General features: G+C 39.1%; 1 protein-coding gene across 1 annotated transcript in view; it reads right to left on the bottom strand.

Moving 5' to 3' along the window:
• The window catches only part of igsf3 (immunoglobulin superfamily, member 3), a 368295-nt gene that overhangs the window by 80324 nt on the left and 273209 nt on the right, over positions 1 to 14762 (bottom strand). Inside the window, 1 exon segment of the mRNA XM_028800732.2 lies at positions 10843 to 11247. Within this exon segment, the coding sequence (XP_028656565.2) occupies positions 10843 to 11247 (405 nt within the window).

The following is a 14762-nucleotide window of genomic DNA, read 5'->3' as shown; positions in this document are numbered from 1 at the left end:
TCGTTTCCTCAAGTGTTTTCTACAGTTTGTCAGTTAGAGTATACCTGTGTATGTGCACAATAATAATGTATTCTTATCTAGAAAGCTGCCCTGAGCAGAGATCTGATGATTTGTAAATTTCATATAATTAAAAAAAGTAAACTGCTTGCATTGTCTTGATCTTAACTTTACAATATGTCATGGTGACCCAAGTCTAAAGCATCCTGGAAGGAATGCTCTCCTTAAAAAGATCACTTTAATAAAGGTTGACTTTCAAGATCTCTTTGGAAGACTTAATTTGTTGTAAGAGTCAGATGGAGGCTCATGGTCCACCTTTAAAACTGCAATACCTGCATTTGGCATTTTCGAAAGGTCTGTCTGTAATGTGGTGTAACTATCTGTCAGCCAACATCTTTATTTAGTTAATTTTCTTAAAACTAATTCTGGTACTATGGTGTACTTGTGAACACTTTTGCTTCATATTTCCAAAATCAGTGATTCAATTCCAGGTCTTGTTTACTGTGGAGATGCAACTCCTCATTCTCCAGTTTTCCCTCCACATGCCAAAGTCTGATGTTCCTGATTAACTGGACTCTATAATTGGGCCCACTGGTTAATTGATACTAGGAGAGGAGTGTGTATTGGGAGGGGGAAAAAAAGACGGCAGAGAATTTGAATACAGTGGAACCTTGAGATACGATCACCTCTGTATACGAGAAATTCAAGATACGAGGAAAGTATGAGCGAAAAATTCAGAACTAAATACGAGCATTGGCTCGCGTAACGAGCCACGAGCCAGGCTGTGGGTATTGCTCGCGGCTTAGCAAGGGGGCGTGGTAGCTGTAGCGAGCCGCAGGGCGATCTGCAGTGTGGGCGTTTCTCACCTAAGTGCACAGGTGCCCACATCCATGATTGTTCCTGTGGCTGATGGGCTGCAGCTGCCATGTCCTCCCCACATATATAGAGAAGCGCGAGCCGGTTAAGGGGGAGAAGAAGTAAAAGAAAAGAGAGGAGAGAGAATGGAGGTTGCAGCAGCAGGAGGAGGCAGGCAGGCAGGCAGGAAGCAGCAGCAGCAGCAGTAGTAGGAGAAAGTCGGTGCGGGAGAGCGAGCGAGTGAGTGCAGGCTCGCGTGTAGCTGAACAGGCGAGCCAAACAGCTGAAGCAGGACGGTGTAGAGAAGGTCAGCTGCATTAAGAGTGTCTCGCCTGTTGCAGAGCCCGCATGGGAGAAGCAGGTGAGACGCTGACACTAACAGAGAAGAAGCACCGGGGATTGTCATCTGTTTTTTAAAGACTGCTTCCTGTTGACGTTTTAACCTCGTGTTAAAGGATTGTTATTCTTGTGTATTTTAAACCTCCACTTCACAACTGTTTTAAGGATTATTTATTTAAAGATTTATTGAATGCTCTACTGCACTTTGGACACCGGTTTTGATTCTTTTAATAATCAGTTATATTATTTACCAGTGTTATTTATTAAAGGTAGACTACAGTATATATTATTTATCAGTGTTATTTGTTAGGAAAATTGATTTTTATGTTAATATTTTTGGGGTACGGAACGGATTAACTGGATTTCCATTATTTTCAATGGGGAAGTTTGTTCTAGATACGAGAAATTCGCTATACGAGCTCAGTGCTCGAACAAATTAAACTCGTATCTCGAGGTTCCACTGTACTTTTAAATTTGACTATAACAGTCTTTTTTTGGTTCTTTTACTATATTTAATTCTCTAGGCTATGTACAACACCCAATGTGAAGGCATATTTCTTTTGAGATAAAGATTTTGTTTGCCTCATGGTTTTTGGACCGATAGTGACATTCAGAAAGTTCTTCAAGTTGGAATGGTTTCATGTTAGACAGCGCATGTTTAAAAACGCTCTTTCTACACTACTGACATTATAAAGGTAATGAAAAATTTCGTACATGTGCCTTTATGAAAGGGTTGGGGTTAACTGACTCAAATGTGAACTTTTTTAAGTTAAAAAGTCATAAAAATTGTTACATTCATTAACTTATTTTTTTTCTTTCCAGGACATTCATTAACTTGTTTTTCCTACAACAAATATTTAAAGGATTTCAAATTCATGGTGAATACACAATTATATTCCACCCGTTAAATCACAAATCCTAGTCGTACGCCCCAGTCATATATTGTAGGAAATGTTATGAAGATCTATTTTAAAATACCTTGGATTAAGACACCTGATAAACAAATAAAAATGATAACCATAAGAACAATAAATCTTAGTTGCTCTTCTCTTTCATGTAAGCAGGGTCAGCATTCTAGCAATACTGCTTGAGTGATGAGCAGAACAGCACAAGGTTGTCACTTCAATTTCTACCACTAACCCTGAACAAGTGGCTCTGTCTACCTATGTGTCAAATGTAAAATAGTGTAATAAGTGGTCAAATGAAATGTGGCCCATACTTGTTAAACACAACAAAAACTCCCTGTATTTTCTAAGTGTTAATGGGAAGAATTACGGGAATGTACTGTGACCTTCTTACTAATGTGGTGGATTTTAAACCACCAGGATTTCCTGACCAACTGCTCCCAGAATGTCAGGTTAGGAAAGCATACATTATCCACTCTAACCCTGAACACTGGTGTTCCACATTGATGCTTGCTAAGCCCTTTACTCCATGCCCTGTACACCCATGACTGTCTCTGCCTACCAACCCAACAAACACCATTGTGAAGTTTGCAGGTGACACAAAAGTAATTTGTTTAATTATCAATAACAATGAAGCAGCATATGCATCAAGGAACCTGGCCACCTGGTGTTCTGCTAACAATCTCAATCTTAACATAAAGAAGACCAGACAGATTTGTGGACTTTAGGAAGAGAGGGAAAGCTGTCCCTAGTCCATTACTCATAAATGATGAATGTGAAGGAGAGGGTCTCCAGTTTCAAATCCTTGGGGGTGAACATCATAGAGATCTTCTCTTGGGCCACAGACAAGTCAATTACCATCGTAAAGGCAGAGCAACAGCTTTTCTTTCTTAGAAGACCAAAGAGAACAAGGCTGTCCAGAGTCCTTCTTGTGAACCTCTATTGATGCATTGTGAAGAATATGCGGACATACTACATCACAACATGGCATTCCACGTGGTCGACAGAAGAACAAAAATCTCTGCAATAGGTCGTCAGAACTGCCTAAAACATCGTTGACACAAAACTGCTGCTAGCTGAGGACATTTACCTGTCCAGGTGTCAAAGCAAATCCTCCAACATCACTGGAGATAGGGCACACCATTTGTTTAAACAGCTCCCTTTTGGGAAATGATAAAGGACTAGTCTGAAAAAGAGTTTTTTTCCCCACAGCTGTTAAACTACTGAATACTTTGTCACACTAATTAACCCCTCTTATATGCAATATTGTAATATATGTGCAATATATTTTTAAGTTGAATGTATTCTAGAATGTTAGACACTGATTACACATATTTTTTTTTTTTTTTTACACCTTTAAGTATTTAAGACTTAGTTGTAATATACTGTATATTATTTAAAGAAAACTCAGGGAATGCCATTGTAATCTTGTTCATTGTTGTCCTCAGTGATACAATGAGAATAAAGTCTTCTAATCATATCTCATCGTACAAGGCACAATCACATGTTGCATTCAATATGTGAGCGAGTCACTTAACTTTCTGTGCTTCAGCTTTAAAACATACTTTACATTATGCAGTATATTTTATAAATACAAGGGGCAGTCAAAAAGTTCCCAGAATTGTGATATAGTGAGAGATACAATGCAGGTTCAGATATGCAGTATATCTGAAGCGGATTTCCCCAATTTTCACATGAACTTGATGTTTACAAGGTTGTTCGAACTGCAACATTATGCCAAATGACTATGCACACGTCTAACTCAAATGGCAATTCAAACAATACTACACGCCGAAACCAATCCAGACCTGTTGTAACTGGTCTGCGATCCCCTCCTCAACAATATGTGCGTAATTTGACCTCTCACTCTCCCACTATATCACAATTCTGGGAAACTTTTTGACTGCCCCTCATATGTATGTGGTGTAAGTACCATGAAGGACACATGGGCAGGCCAGTTGAACGAGGAAACAGCTTCTTGCCCAGCCGGAAGCATATAATAAATGAAACAGCAGAAGCTGGAGGCCAGGAGACTATTTCATTCCCCCTTCAAAAGGTGGCAGTGGTTCTCCCAAGGCACCCCAGTTTGGACACCTACAGGCGTACATGGGAACTGGAGTCCAGAAATTCTGCTATGTTGGGGTACCTGGATACAGACAGAGGGACTGTAGAGGAGGACCTCCCCGGTTTCTATATGACCCAGAATTGTTTCCAAGAGGAGACACATTCTGGAACTGGAAGCATTCCTGGATCCAGCTTAAAAGGAGCCCATCTTCTCACCTGAATGGGTCAGAGTCAGGAAGGAACGATCGAAACTCAACAAGAGGAGCGGAAGGAGAAAGACACTTTCATTGTACTTGTGGTTGTTTGTTTCTGCAGAGCTGGTGATTAATTTGTAATAAAATACTTATTTAAACCCGGGACTGTGAACAGTTAGGTACTATAGTGTCTGAGGTTTGAGGCTTAATGGAGCACTCTTGGGGTCACACTGGCATAGTCAGCAGGATTTCCTGGCCACCTGTTGGCAGGGTTTTGGGGAGAAAAAAAAAAACAAACAAAAGTACTGTGACCAAAACACAGACCTTTAAAATCTCACACATCCAGCACTGACACCAAGTTGGGCAGAATAACCAAGAAAACTGGCAGTTGGGAGAAAAGACAGACATCCTTTGTTGTATGAAACTATAAGGGAAAGTTCGGGGATTTATAGAGATGACTGGCCATGATATCCTGTCAGAGATAAACAACATTTTCTTTTATTAGGACAATCAGCTTATATTGATATGAGCGCACAGTATCCTTATTCCTAACAAAAATGCCTATTCTTTGCCTGGTTCACTGTTAACAAAGAAAGCATAAAAAGGTACTACAATATACAAACCTTTTTTAATTTTTATGTTGCACTTCTATTAGGATTACCAAGACTATGGGAAATAAATTCGATTAAGTGAAGCACTGCTGATATTCTCACTTATTGCTGCTTCACGCAGGTCAATAAGACTTATCCCATTCAAGACTTCACAGACATCCCAAAGGGGCAGATTAAATGAGCTCTCTCTCCCTTCCTCCTAATTACTTTGTTCATATAGGCAAGTGTCTCCACACAGAGGGAATACATTACCGACTGATTGCTTCCATTCAGTGCTTTCAGGAGGAAATAAAAATGGATGCTGCAGCCCTGGTTCTGACCTATGAAATGTCCCTACATAATCCAGAGGCAATTATGAAGCGAAAGAGGAGAGAAAGGAAACAGACAGAGGGGCTACATGAAGGAAGGAGAACATAAAGTAGGAGGAAGATGAAAGGAAGCCTTTACCAAGACTGGAAATAAGTATAAACAGAAAAACGCATAGATACAGCAGGGATTAGGTTTAAAGCCCCTTCTCTGCTGCTAAGGACCATGTCACATTACCTGTTTTTTCCAGCAATTGTTAAACACAGATTTTATTTACATAATCTTAGCAGGTCAGTTCCTGTCATGTAGTGTGACAAACCCAGAAACTTGGTACAACCAGTCTGTGACTTGCCCCGGCAACAAGTGTGATTTAGTTTAGTAGGTGTGGTCTTGGTGTATGCAAGAGCTGGCAACTAATGAATGGTCACCCAGAAGTACAAGGAATAAAATACAGCACCGATGAATAAGATAGGTGTTTTAAACCATGCAAACAAAAGAGAGACCTATCGGTCACATGTTTTACGTGCCACTATAGAATAAAAGGAAGAAAAGAAATAAAAGTCTGAGATTGGGGGTAAATTTGCCATATCTGTAAACCTTTGCAGAGCAATAGTTCTGTCAGGCAGCACATTATTGGCTGTCAGAAAAAGGGGCAAACTCGCGAGTCTTTGAAAATGTTAAACTGTGCTGGAAAGTCATCCTGTCGTCATCTAATCTGACATGTTGGGGACTGACCAAGCAAGTCACAAGTGTGAAATCCCGTCTGACTACAAATCGTGTAATTTGACATTGGCTTAAGCAGACTTATATCATTACCATTTGAATGGGAATGGATTGTTTTCATTTTCCACTGTAGGTGCCAACACATATAAAATGTGAAGTGGGTGGACACATTTTAATTAAACTGTGTCAACTGAAGGGGTTACTTTCTCCAGCGTTTCCCGAGTGTTAATTGGAAGAATTATGTGGAAGTCTTGAAACACAAGAAAATTAAAATAAAGACGAACTTGTGTACTTCAGTTTGAAAATAAAATATTTGTGGGTGTTTTTAAAAAGGAAGGCATATGTTGCAGTGTATTTACTTACTAACAGTAAAAAAGCTTTAGATTAAATGAAGTCAATTAATGGTAGAAATTGCCTTATGATGAAACAGGAAAACTGAAGAGACTGTTCAAGGCAGAGCTGCAATGACTTGCGTCAATTATTAATTAACACATAGAAGTAGAAAAATAAATTATGTGAAAATTGGGCACATTGAGCTTGTACTGGTCATCAAAGGAGAACAGAGCACAGATGGTACTGTCCACAATTACACATATGTGCAATATAACCTAGTAAATATTGGCTAAATTTGTTACTAAACAGAGTGTCATTTTCAGTCTTTTAGCCAATAAGTGAGGTCCTAGCAAACTGACAATAGCATTTACAATCCTGGACTTGCTCCAACACCATGCTTCCAACTTCTTTTCTCCATTTGTCTCTGAGTCATAATCATTGAATAATCAATTTTATTAAAATATAAACCAGTGTAACATTTACTTTAAAAAAAAAAATCATTAGGATGCCTAGTGATCCTAATTTGGCTGTGTTTGAATGTTGGGTGTGCAGGTAAGTGGCTACTGTGAAGGACTGGTCCTCTGTTCAAGGCTGGTTCTTGTATTGCACCACATACTACTAGGAGACCTGCACTTGAATTAAGTGTTATTATGAATGTTAATGCTTTTGTTCAAATATAAATTACATCAAAATGTTTTCTGCATTGTGGCATTTCAGTTGAAATAATGATATGGCAACGAACATAAAGAGGGGTGTGTGGAAACATGGGATGATTTTTTTTTTTTTTTTGTGAATGAAATTGACAGCAAATCTTTTTCTCTCTCTCCCCATATAATATGAATACATCTTGCTGTGCAAAAAAAACATTTAAACACACTCAAGTCAACTGCTTGAATTAATCTAATTTTAATTTCATCTGATTAGTAATTAAGAACATGGGAATAATGATGAAAGAGAAGAAGATCATGAACAGGGTTTAGAATGTCTTTGTGACTTTGGTAAGAGGCTGCGTTTCTGCTTAGGAAATTGCTCAGGGTGCTGCCCCCTCTTCGTTTAGTCTTCCTAAGTTGGCAGTAGCAGGAAGGCATGAACCTGCAGCTGATCAGGACACACCATTGAAGTGAGCTCTAAACTGAAGGTGCTCTCCTTACATGTAATTAGACTGGGCCAGGCAAAGTGAAATTTACATTGCAAAGACAACAGTGGAACTAAAGAGTGTTCACTCGAGGGTCCGTCTTGTGCTAAATGCAGCCAGCAGAGAGTTTCAGCTGAGGTGTAAACACTGGTAGCCGCCTAGACTTGCACAGCACGCGGTGTACTATAGAAGCCCACTGTGGAATAGGTAATCTGGATTTAAAAGAGTAGAGATAATGCTGTGATGCGGTTTAGAACATGCAAGGTTCAACACACACATTAATTAGTTAACTTTCAAAGTTGGTGGAGCTAAATTGTTGTCATAAACTGGCTAAGATGTTGGTAGATATAAATTTTATATAAGGAACAGGCAAAAAAAAAAAAATCATAGTGAAATATAAATCTAAAGGCATGGAACTTGAGAAATCAACAAGAAATACGAGGGTTGTCTGGGTTCCGCGCGGAATCACTCGAAATAAGTAGCCAAGGATTTTTTTTTCTATTTTTCTCATGTACTTCGATCCTTTTTAAACTTTTTCCAAGTATTCACTGCCAACATCAGTGCACTTTTGGGCTCTTCTGACCCACGCCGCAAAACACTCGCGAAAGGCTGTCTTTGGGAGGTTGTCCAGCTGTTCTTTGACAGCTGCAATCAGTTCCTCTCGAGTTCTGAAGTTGTGGCCTCGCAGGGGTTCTGTCACCTTCGGGAAGAGCCAAAAGTCACATGGTGCAAGATCAGGCGAGTAGGGTGGCGGGTTCAAAACGTTGACACCACTGTCTTCAATGAAATGCTTCGTCGCATTAGCCGTGTGGGCTGGCGCATTGTCATGATGCAAAAAGTGCCTTCGCAAGTTCTTGGACCGGCCTCTAGCCATCGCAGAAAAAACGTCAGGCAGGCACTGAGTGGTGTACCACTCAGAGGTCACAGTTTTCCTCTCCATCAGCGGAATTGACGCGACAATGCCATCGATGTTGAAAAAGATGGCAAACATGGTGTGTTCCACCGAGCAGATTAAACCATCAGAAAAGTCGTAAAAAATCATCACTCGAAAGTCACTCACGCACGGAGTCGGGAGCTTCGCCGCTAGCGCCGGCTGTGCACTCTCAGTTAGTTTGCTTCTCATGTTCATTCTGAAGGAAGAGAGGGAGCAAAACATCTGAACAAAAACATGCAACCACTTGAATAATCCCTCTACACAGCAGAACAGGTTTCGACAGGCTGACACTCGACAAACGATAAAATTCCGCGCGGAACCCAGACAACCCTCGTATAGCTCTTTATATAAAATCGAGAAAGGTCTTATGCTGAATGAAGATAATTCTGGTGATCTACTAGCAGTAGGTTGTTTCTGCCCAGTAAGAAGTCAAATGTCAGAAAAAGGTAGGACATCTCAAATCATCACAAGCATTTGCTGGACTGGACTGTTTGTTTGTAGTGCCTCAGATGATGGGATACGGTATCTTAACAGAACTGGGCATCTTTACCACTGAATTTACATCTGAATTTCAATAAAAGAATACTAATTTCATTATGGATTACCTTGAACAATCACTGTTTGCATCTTGAAGTCAATTATAATATACTAGCTGTGTAAGCCTGTGCTGTAAAAAAACCCAGGGTCATAGAAACTATTGAAATCGTCAGGAAAAAAAAAACTGAAATGTAGAGATGTCAGGTGATTGAAAGGAACTACTCTGGATATCTCTCTCCTAGGTTTCATTTTGCTGACATGTCTGACTCGCTTGTGTATTAGTGTCTATGCGACTTTGTCTTTCTTCAGAGGTTTCATTTTGCCGACATGCTCGCCTTGCTTGTGTATCAGCAGTGGGAGGAAAAGTAAAAGGGATACTGTTTTGTCGATGTGCTCTTCTCGCTTGCGTAAGAGATTCTCTCTTTTCTCAATGGTTTTACTTTGGCAACAGAGTCGCTTTCTTCTTCCGACTCGTTAACTTGGGGCCGTCTTGCCGGCTCTCTGAGCTTCATGCTGTAGTAGCCTCGCACTTCCGGTCCGGACACACACACACACTTCCACGCATAGACTTTTATATAGATGGCTAGATTAAAAAAAGCTACAAATCTCTCCAGCCTGTTAAACGTGTAATAATGGCAACTCATCTGCTATAAAGCCTGCAACTGAACTAAACAGACAGGATTCAAAAGCCACTTGGAGAAACGTATATTAAAATTCTGCCCCCAGATTCCACCCTCCACCCAAGCTGGCACACGGTTTTGAATTTGTCCAGGACTACGCAGTACACGCTGAAGATTAGCAAAGATTTCATTTTTTATTATTAGTAAAAAATATCCATTTTATTATTTAATTAAAATATCATTTTTCACTATTGTTATCAACATTCTAATATTTCCTTTTGAGAAAAAGTACATGGAAAAGTAGCAGCAGCATTTTTACATTACTTAAAAACAAAACAAACAAAAAAAACCACAGGGGATCTTTTATATTTATGAGACACAAACACAATTGTGAAATATGGAATCTACTCCTACTACACAGACTTCAACATACATTTAATGTGTTTTTCCCTTCTCATGGATGGGGGTCATCAAACTAGGGTTGGTCTACTAAAAAGTACAAAGAAATAATTCAACAAAACAGTGGTCATCCATGTTTCTTAACATATTCATCAGTTCATATGGTTTTACATGTTATGAAACCAAAAAGCAACATCTCTCGTTAACTTTTGAAGCAACAGCAAGATTTTGTTTAAACATTTGGAAATGTGACAGGAATTACAAAATACCTGTCATGGTTAGGTTGCTGCTTGCTTTTTGGAAGTGACAATGCTGGTCACCAACATTAACATTATTAGGTTTACAGTTACAATTTTAACTTTCTAATTGTAAGATTACAAATTTAGGAATATTATAAACTCTAAAAACATACAAAAAAGTTGCTTTAAGTTTCATGAACATGGGATACACAGTTACTGTAAGAAATGTAAAACAAGGAAAACATAACAACATGTAACATACGAATGAACTTGGAATCTGTAGTAATAAAACCTGGCCAGCTAGATGCAGTATTCCTAGCTTTGAAACAGCCACAAGGCACACATAATTTGAATCTCTATCCAAAGCTCTTCTTTCTGTCTCATTTTTGTTCTTTTACTTCCACACAATTTCATTTGAAATCATATAGAGGTGCAACTTAGGTAGTCTCTGATGAGTCTACATTTTTGTTAGGGCAATCATTCTATCTTGATTTACACTAATCGCTCAAACATGATCTAATTGTATTGCGTCTAAAACTCAACATAAGAAGGCCTGAAAACTTCAGACTTCTGGTTTTGGGACATTTAAGCATCTGTGTTTTCTTTTTCGTATACCACTGCCATTTCCCCCCTTGAGTGTCCTCAACTTACCAGGCTGGAGCACTTTGATGCCAAGCAGATTTGAGCTCCTGTTGGTGATCTTGGTCCAAGTGTTGTCGTAGTTCTTCCGCCAGAGCTCAGCGGAGCACTGGTAAGTACCAGCTTCTTGCTCACTGGCCTTGCTGATACTGAGCCGGAAGTTGCTGCTGGAAACTGACTTGTCAATGGTGGTCCGGGAGCTAAAGCTTGGGTAGCGGTCACCCCAGTGCAGGGTGCCATGACGGGTAAAGGTCACCAGGTCGTGGAATTCAGTGGCATTCACTGGCTGGAAACGCCAGGTCACAGACACAGGAACCTGAGAATTGTATCGAGGTTTAATGATACACTGAAGGTCAAAGGAATCGTTGTAGGTAACAGTTGGAGTTCTGGATGAAGCGGCCATAGAGAACACAGATTCTAAAACAGGTGGGGGGGAAAAAAAAAACCCAAGAATTAGTTGGTTTTTAATTGATTATACTACACATTATGATAAAGAGAAAATAAAACGTTCAAAGCACATTTTACATACAATGTATATTATGAATTATAATTGAGAAATGAATTAAATAAATCAGTCTAATTAGATCGGGACAATCCAACAACCCATTTTCAAATGCATCTACTTTCTGACTGAGGCTATGGGGGGCTTGGTCCTGTTAGTGAAAACAAGCAAGAATATTTTAATAGTAACCGGGAAAAGGGATGTTGAAGGAACCAAAAAAAAACAATCAAAAACTGGGAAGTCCTCACAGTTACCAAAGCCAGACTGAAAGTCAGAAGTCAAGTACAAGTCAAAAATCAAAAAAAAAATTAAAGTGTTTTTAAGGAAAACAAAAATGACCAACAAAAAGAGGGTTCGGAATCCATAAACTCAAACAGGAAATGCTTACTTTGATGATCTTTAAAATCTGCTGTGTTGTTAACCAGAGACCTTTGAGGGTGCAAACCTAACAACACTGGATGTACTCCTAACGACATGAAAAACAAAATGGCGGCGATGAAAATAATCGAAATGTTGGCAAAAAAAAAAAAACACAGCAAGAAGTCAGACTTGCAAAAAAATAAAGAATAACACACAAAAAATAAAATAAAGAACCTAATCATAACTGATCCCAACCAAACAACAAACTACTATGGATGTGATGTTACTGCACTGCAGGGCACACAAAACTCATTGAGGCATCTTTGGAGTTGTCAGTCCAGCTTGACAGCATGCTGTTGGATTGGAGGCAAAATATGCAAAAAAAAAAAGAAAACTAGGAAAATACTGAGGAAAAAAGCATCATGTTATCCAGTACGCCCCTCAAGATATAACTGAACAGATGCACTTCTGGATACACCCAATTTAACTTGGTCTTATTTCGTATAATACCAATCTGAGAAGTCTGGTCCAGTGTTGTGCAAAACGTAATGTGTAAAATTACACCAAGATTAGAAACTGTCATTTTAATACAGCTGTGTTCTTCTGCAATATGTTAAATTAAGGGTATGCAATAGTGGTAAAGATTAAAACAAATATCAGTGAGGCACAAATGTTAGGCAGAGAAAGTAAAAATAAAATTAACAAGGATGAGCAACTCTGCTGTGTAGTAGAACCATTCTAGCAGAATGCTGGCTTAAAGAATATTTCCTTCATACAAAGTCAGTCATATCAGCATTTTTAGGAAATATTGTTGATGCTAGTGAATTATTCACCAACCTTCCCTGAAGCCAATCTTCCACCATTAATTCATTAGGACCGATCAACTCAAAGTCATTACTGGACCTGTCGATATCACTACTAACAACACATGGCACATTTTTTATTATTATAAACAGAAAAAAATGCAAAGATTCTCCTGAAAGATTTTATTTTCTGCTTCTTTCTGGCATTCTCTTTCCTCAGTTTGGCTTCATCATATATTTATTTATTTAAATGACACTTTCATATAAAGCAACTTACATATTACATTACAATTTTAAGGTTATAAAATGTGATGCAGATTATGTAGTGAGTCAGTCATAGGTGTGAAATGTAAGCTTTGTGGGTAACAAAAAAGCACCTTATCCTTTAGGACATAATGCCAGTTTGCTCTTGCGGCAGTGCTGATCTTAGTTTTCAAATGTAAATGCAACACTTGTTTCTTTCTTCTATTGCTTACAGAACTCTTACTCTTTGTGAGATTTCTAGTTTATATTTGTCTGTCCTGGGCCACTTAAAGTGCTGCCCTGTTGGCTACATACACTGTCTTTCGAGTGGTTAAATTTACTGCCTTAATTTCCTGTCATTTTTCTTTGGGAACTGTTTTGAGAAGTTGCCCAGTTCAAAAGACACTAGCTATAAATTAAGATAGACATTGTCAGTTACCTATGTAACCAAAAGAATGGCACAAGGGTTAGAACTGCTGACCCAGAGCTCCGAACCTAGCCTGGTCACAATCTTGACCCAGAGCTCCAAACCTAGCCCAGTCACAATCTGTGTGCAGTTTGTATTTTCAGCCTGTATCCCTGCAATATTCCCAAACACCACAGACATGCGGTCATGATGGATTTGATTTTTTCCATAAAATTAGTTTAAAACATTTTATTTTTTCCAAGTGAGGCTGAGATTTCTTTCAAAATGTCATGCATATATGCTTGCGGATCATCTTGAAGCCTCTGCCAAGGAAAGTGATACCACTCTGGGACAAAAGGGGGCACTGATGCTTACATCCAGAAATCACACAGTGAGGACGCCTAGTCCACCTGTGACTTTCAGCACAAGTCCCACTCCTTCCAGACCCTGCGCTATAAAACCAGTGACCCAACCAGGAGGAGGCATCTATTAAGGACCTCAACTTCAATTAAGACATTGCTCCTCAAGCCTGTTGATTGTCTGCTTAAAGAGAGGATTATGTTTGGGCTGCTGCGGAAGACTTTTATGTTGTGCCATCATGCACCTTTAATTTTTGGTTTGTTTATAAAAAGAGGTTTCATTAAGTTGGTGCCTGAACATTCTTCAGGGTGGTCTGTGGCCGGTCACAAATGGTAAGAAAGAGCAACAAGGCAAGACAATTGTCAAAGAGTCCTATCATGTAAAAAGGCAAAATGGGCTTCAAATTACAGAGGAAAAAAAAACAAAACAAAAATTTCCAAAAGAAATCATCTACCTTCTCTCATGCTAGAAAACAGGCCTTTTCTTTATTAGAAACAAAGTACAGATAATGACTAAGAGTGTTTGAATAAGGCTGGGGATATACTTAATGCTACACGACACGTACGCATGTAGTGTACAGACTATGTTTGCGTGCATTATTTAAGTAAATCTGGAGGATTCCACCTGGTGGCAGTGTGCAACATCATGAGTAAACAATATCTGTTAAAGGAAGAAAGATGTTAAAGATTCTGATGTTGTTGCGAAGGTGCATAAGATAGTATGTAAGACCTTTAAATTTATTGTGTCATTAAGGTGAGGAATATGTAATGCTTGTATTGTCTATAAGAGAAATGGATGAAGAAAAGCACCTTGAAGACATTCGCATGTCAGTATTTAAGTTTGATGATTTGCTTCACCACATCGAACCATTCATTAAATATTGAAGCACAGAGATTTATCCTGTTGGAGCTGCATTCTGGCTTGCCGTCACATGTTGACAGTAAACAAAGATGCGGACGTCACGTACCAAAACTTGAACACACGTGCCACCCATATTTTTGCTGGTACTGCAACTCGTGCATGTGCCACATTCATTTCTGACAACGTGCTCAGAAGACACATCAAAAGGATGCTGGGAACACATAGTAGCCATGAGGCGTACACGATCTGATTGTGAAGTATAAACCGGCCCTTAGGTTGAAGGTATTGGGTGGAACTAATTAGAGGCAGGTCTAAAGCTACAAGATGACTGGGAGTCAGATGAGGATGAGTATGAGTTCTATGATAAGCATTGTAATAAAAATATAGTTTGCCCATT

This window comes from Erpetoichthys calabaricus, chromosome 4, assembly GCF_900747795.2.
Source record: "Erpetoichthys calabaricus chromosome 4, fErpCal1.3, whole genome shotgun sequence".
Lineage (NCBI taxonomy): Eukaryota > Metazoa > Chordata > Cladistia > Polypteriformes > Polypteridae > Erpetoichthys > Erpetoichthys calabaricus.
The sequence above is the reverse complement of the archived record's forward strand: the minus strand, read 5'-3'. Positions and strand labels throughout refer to the sequence as shown.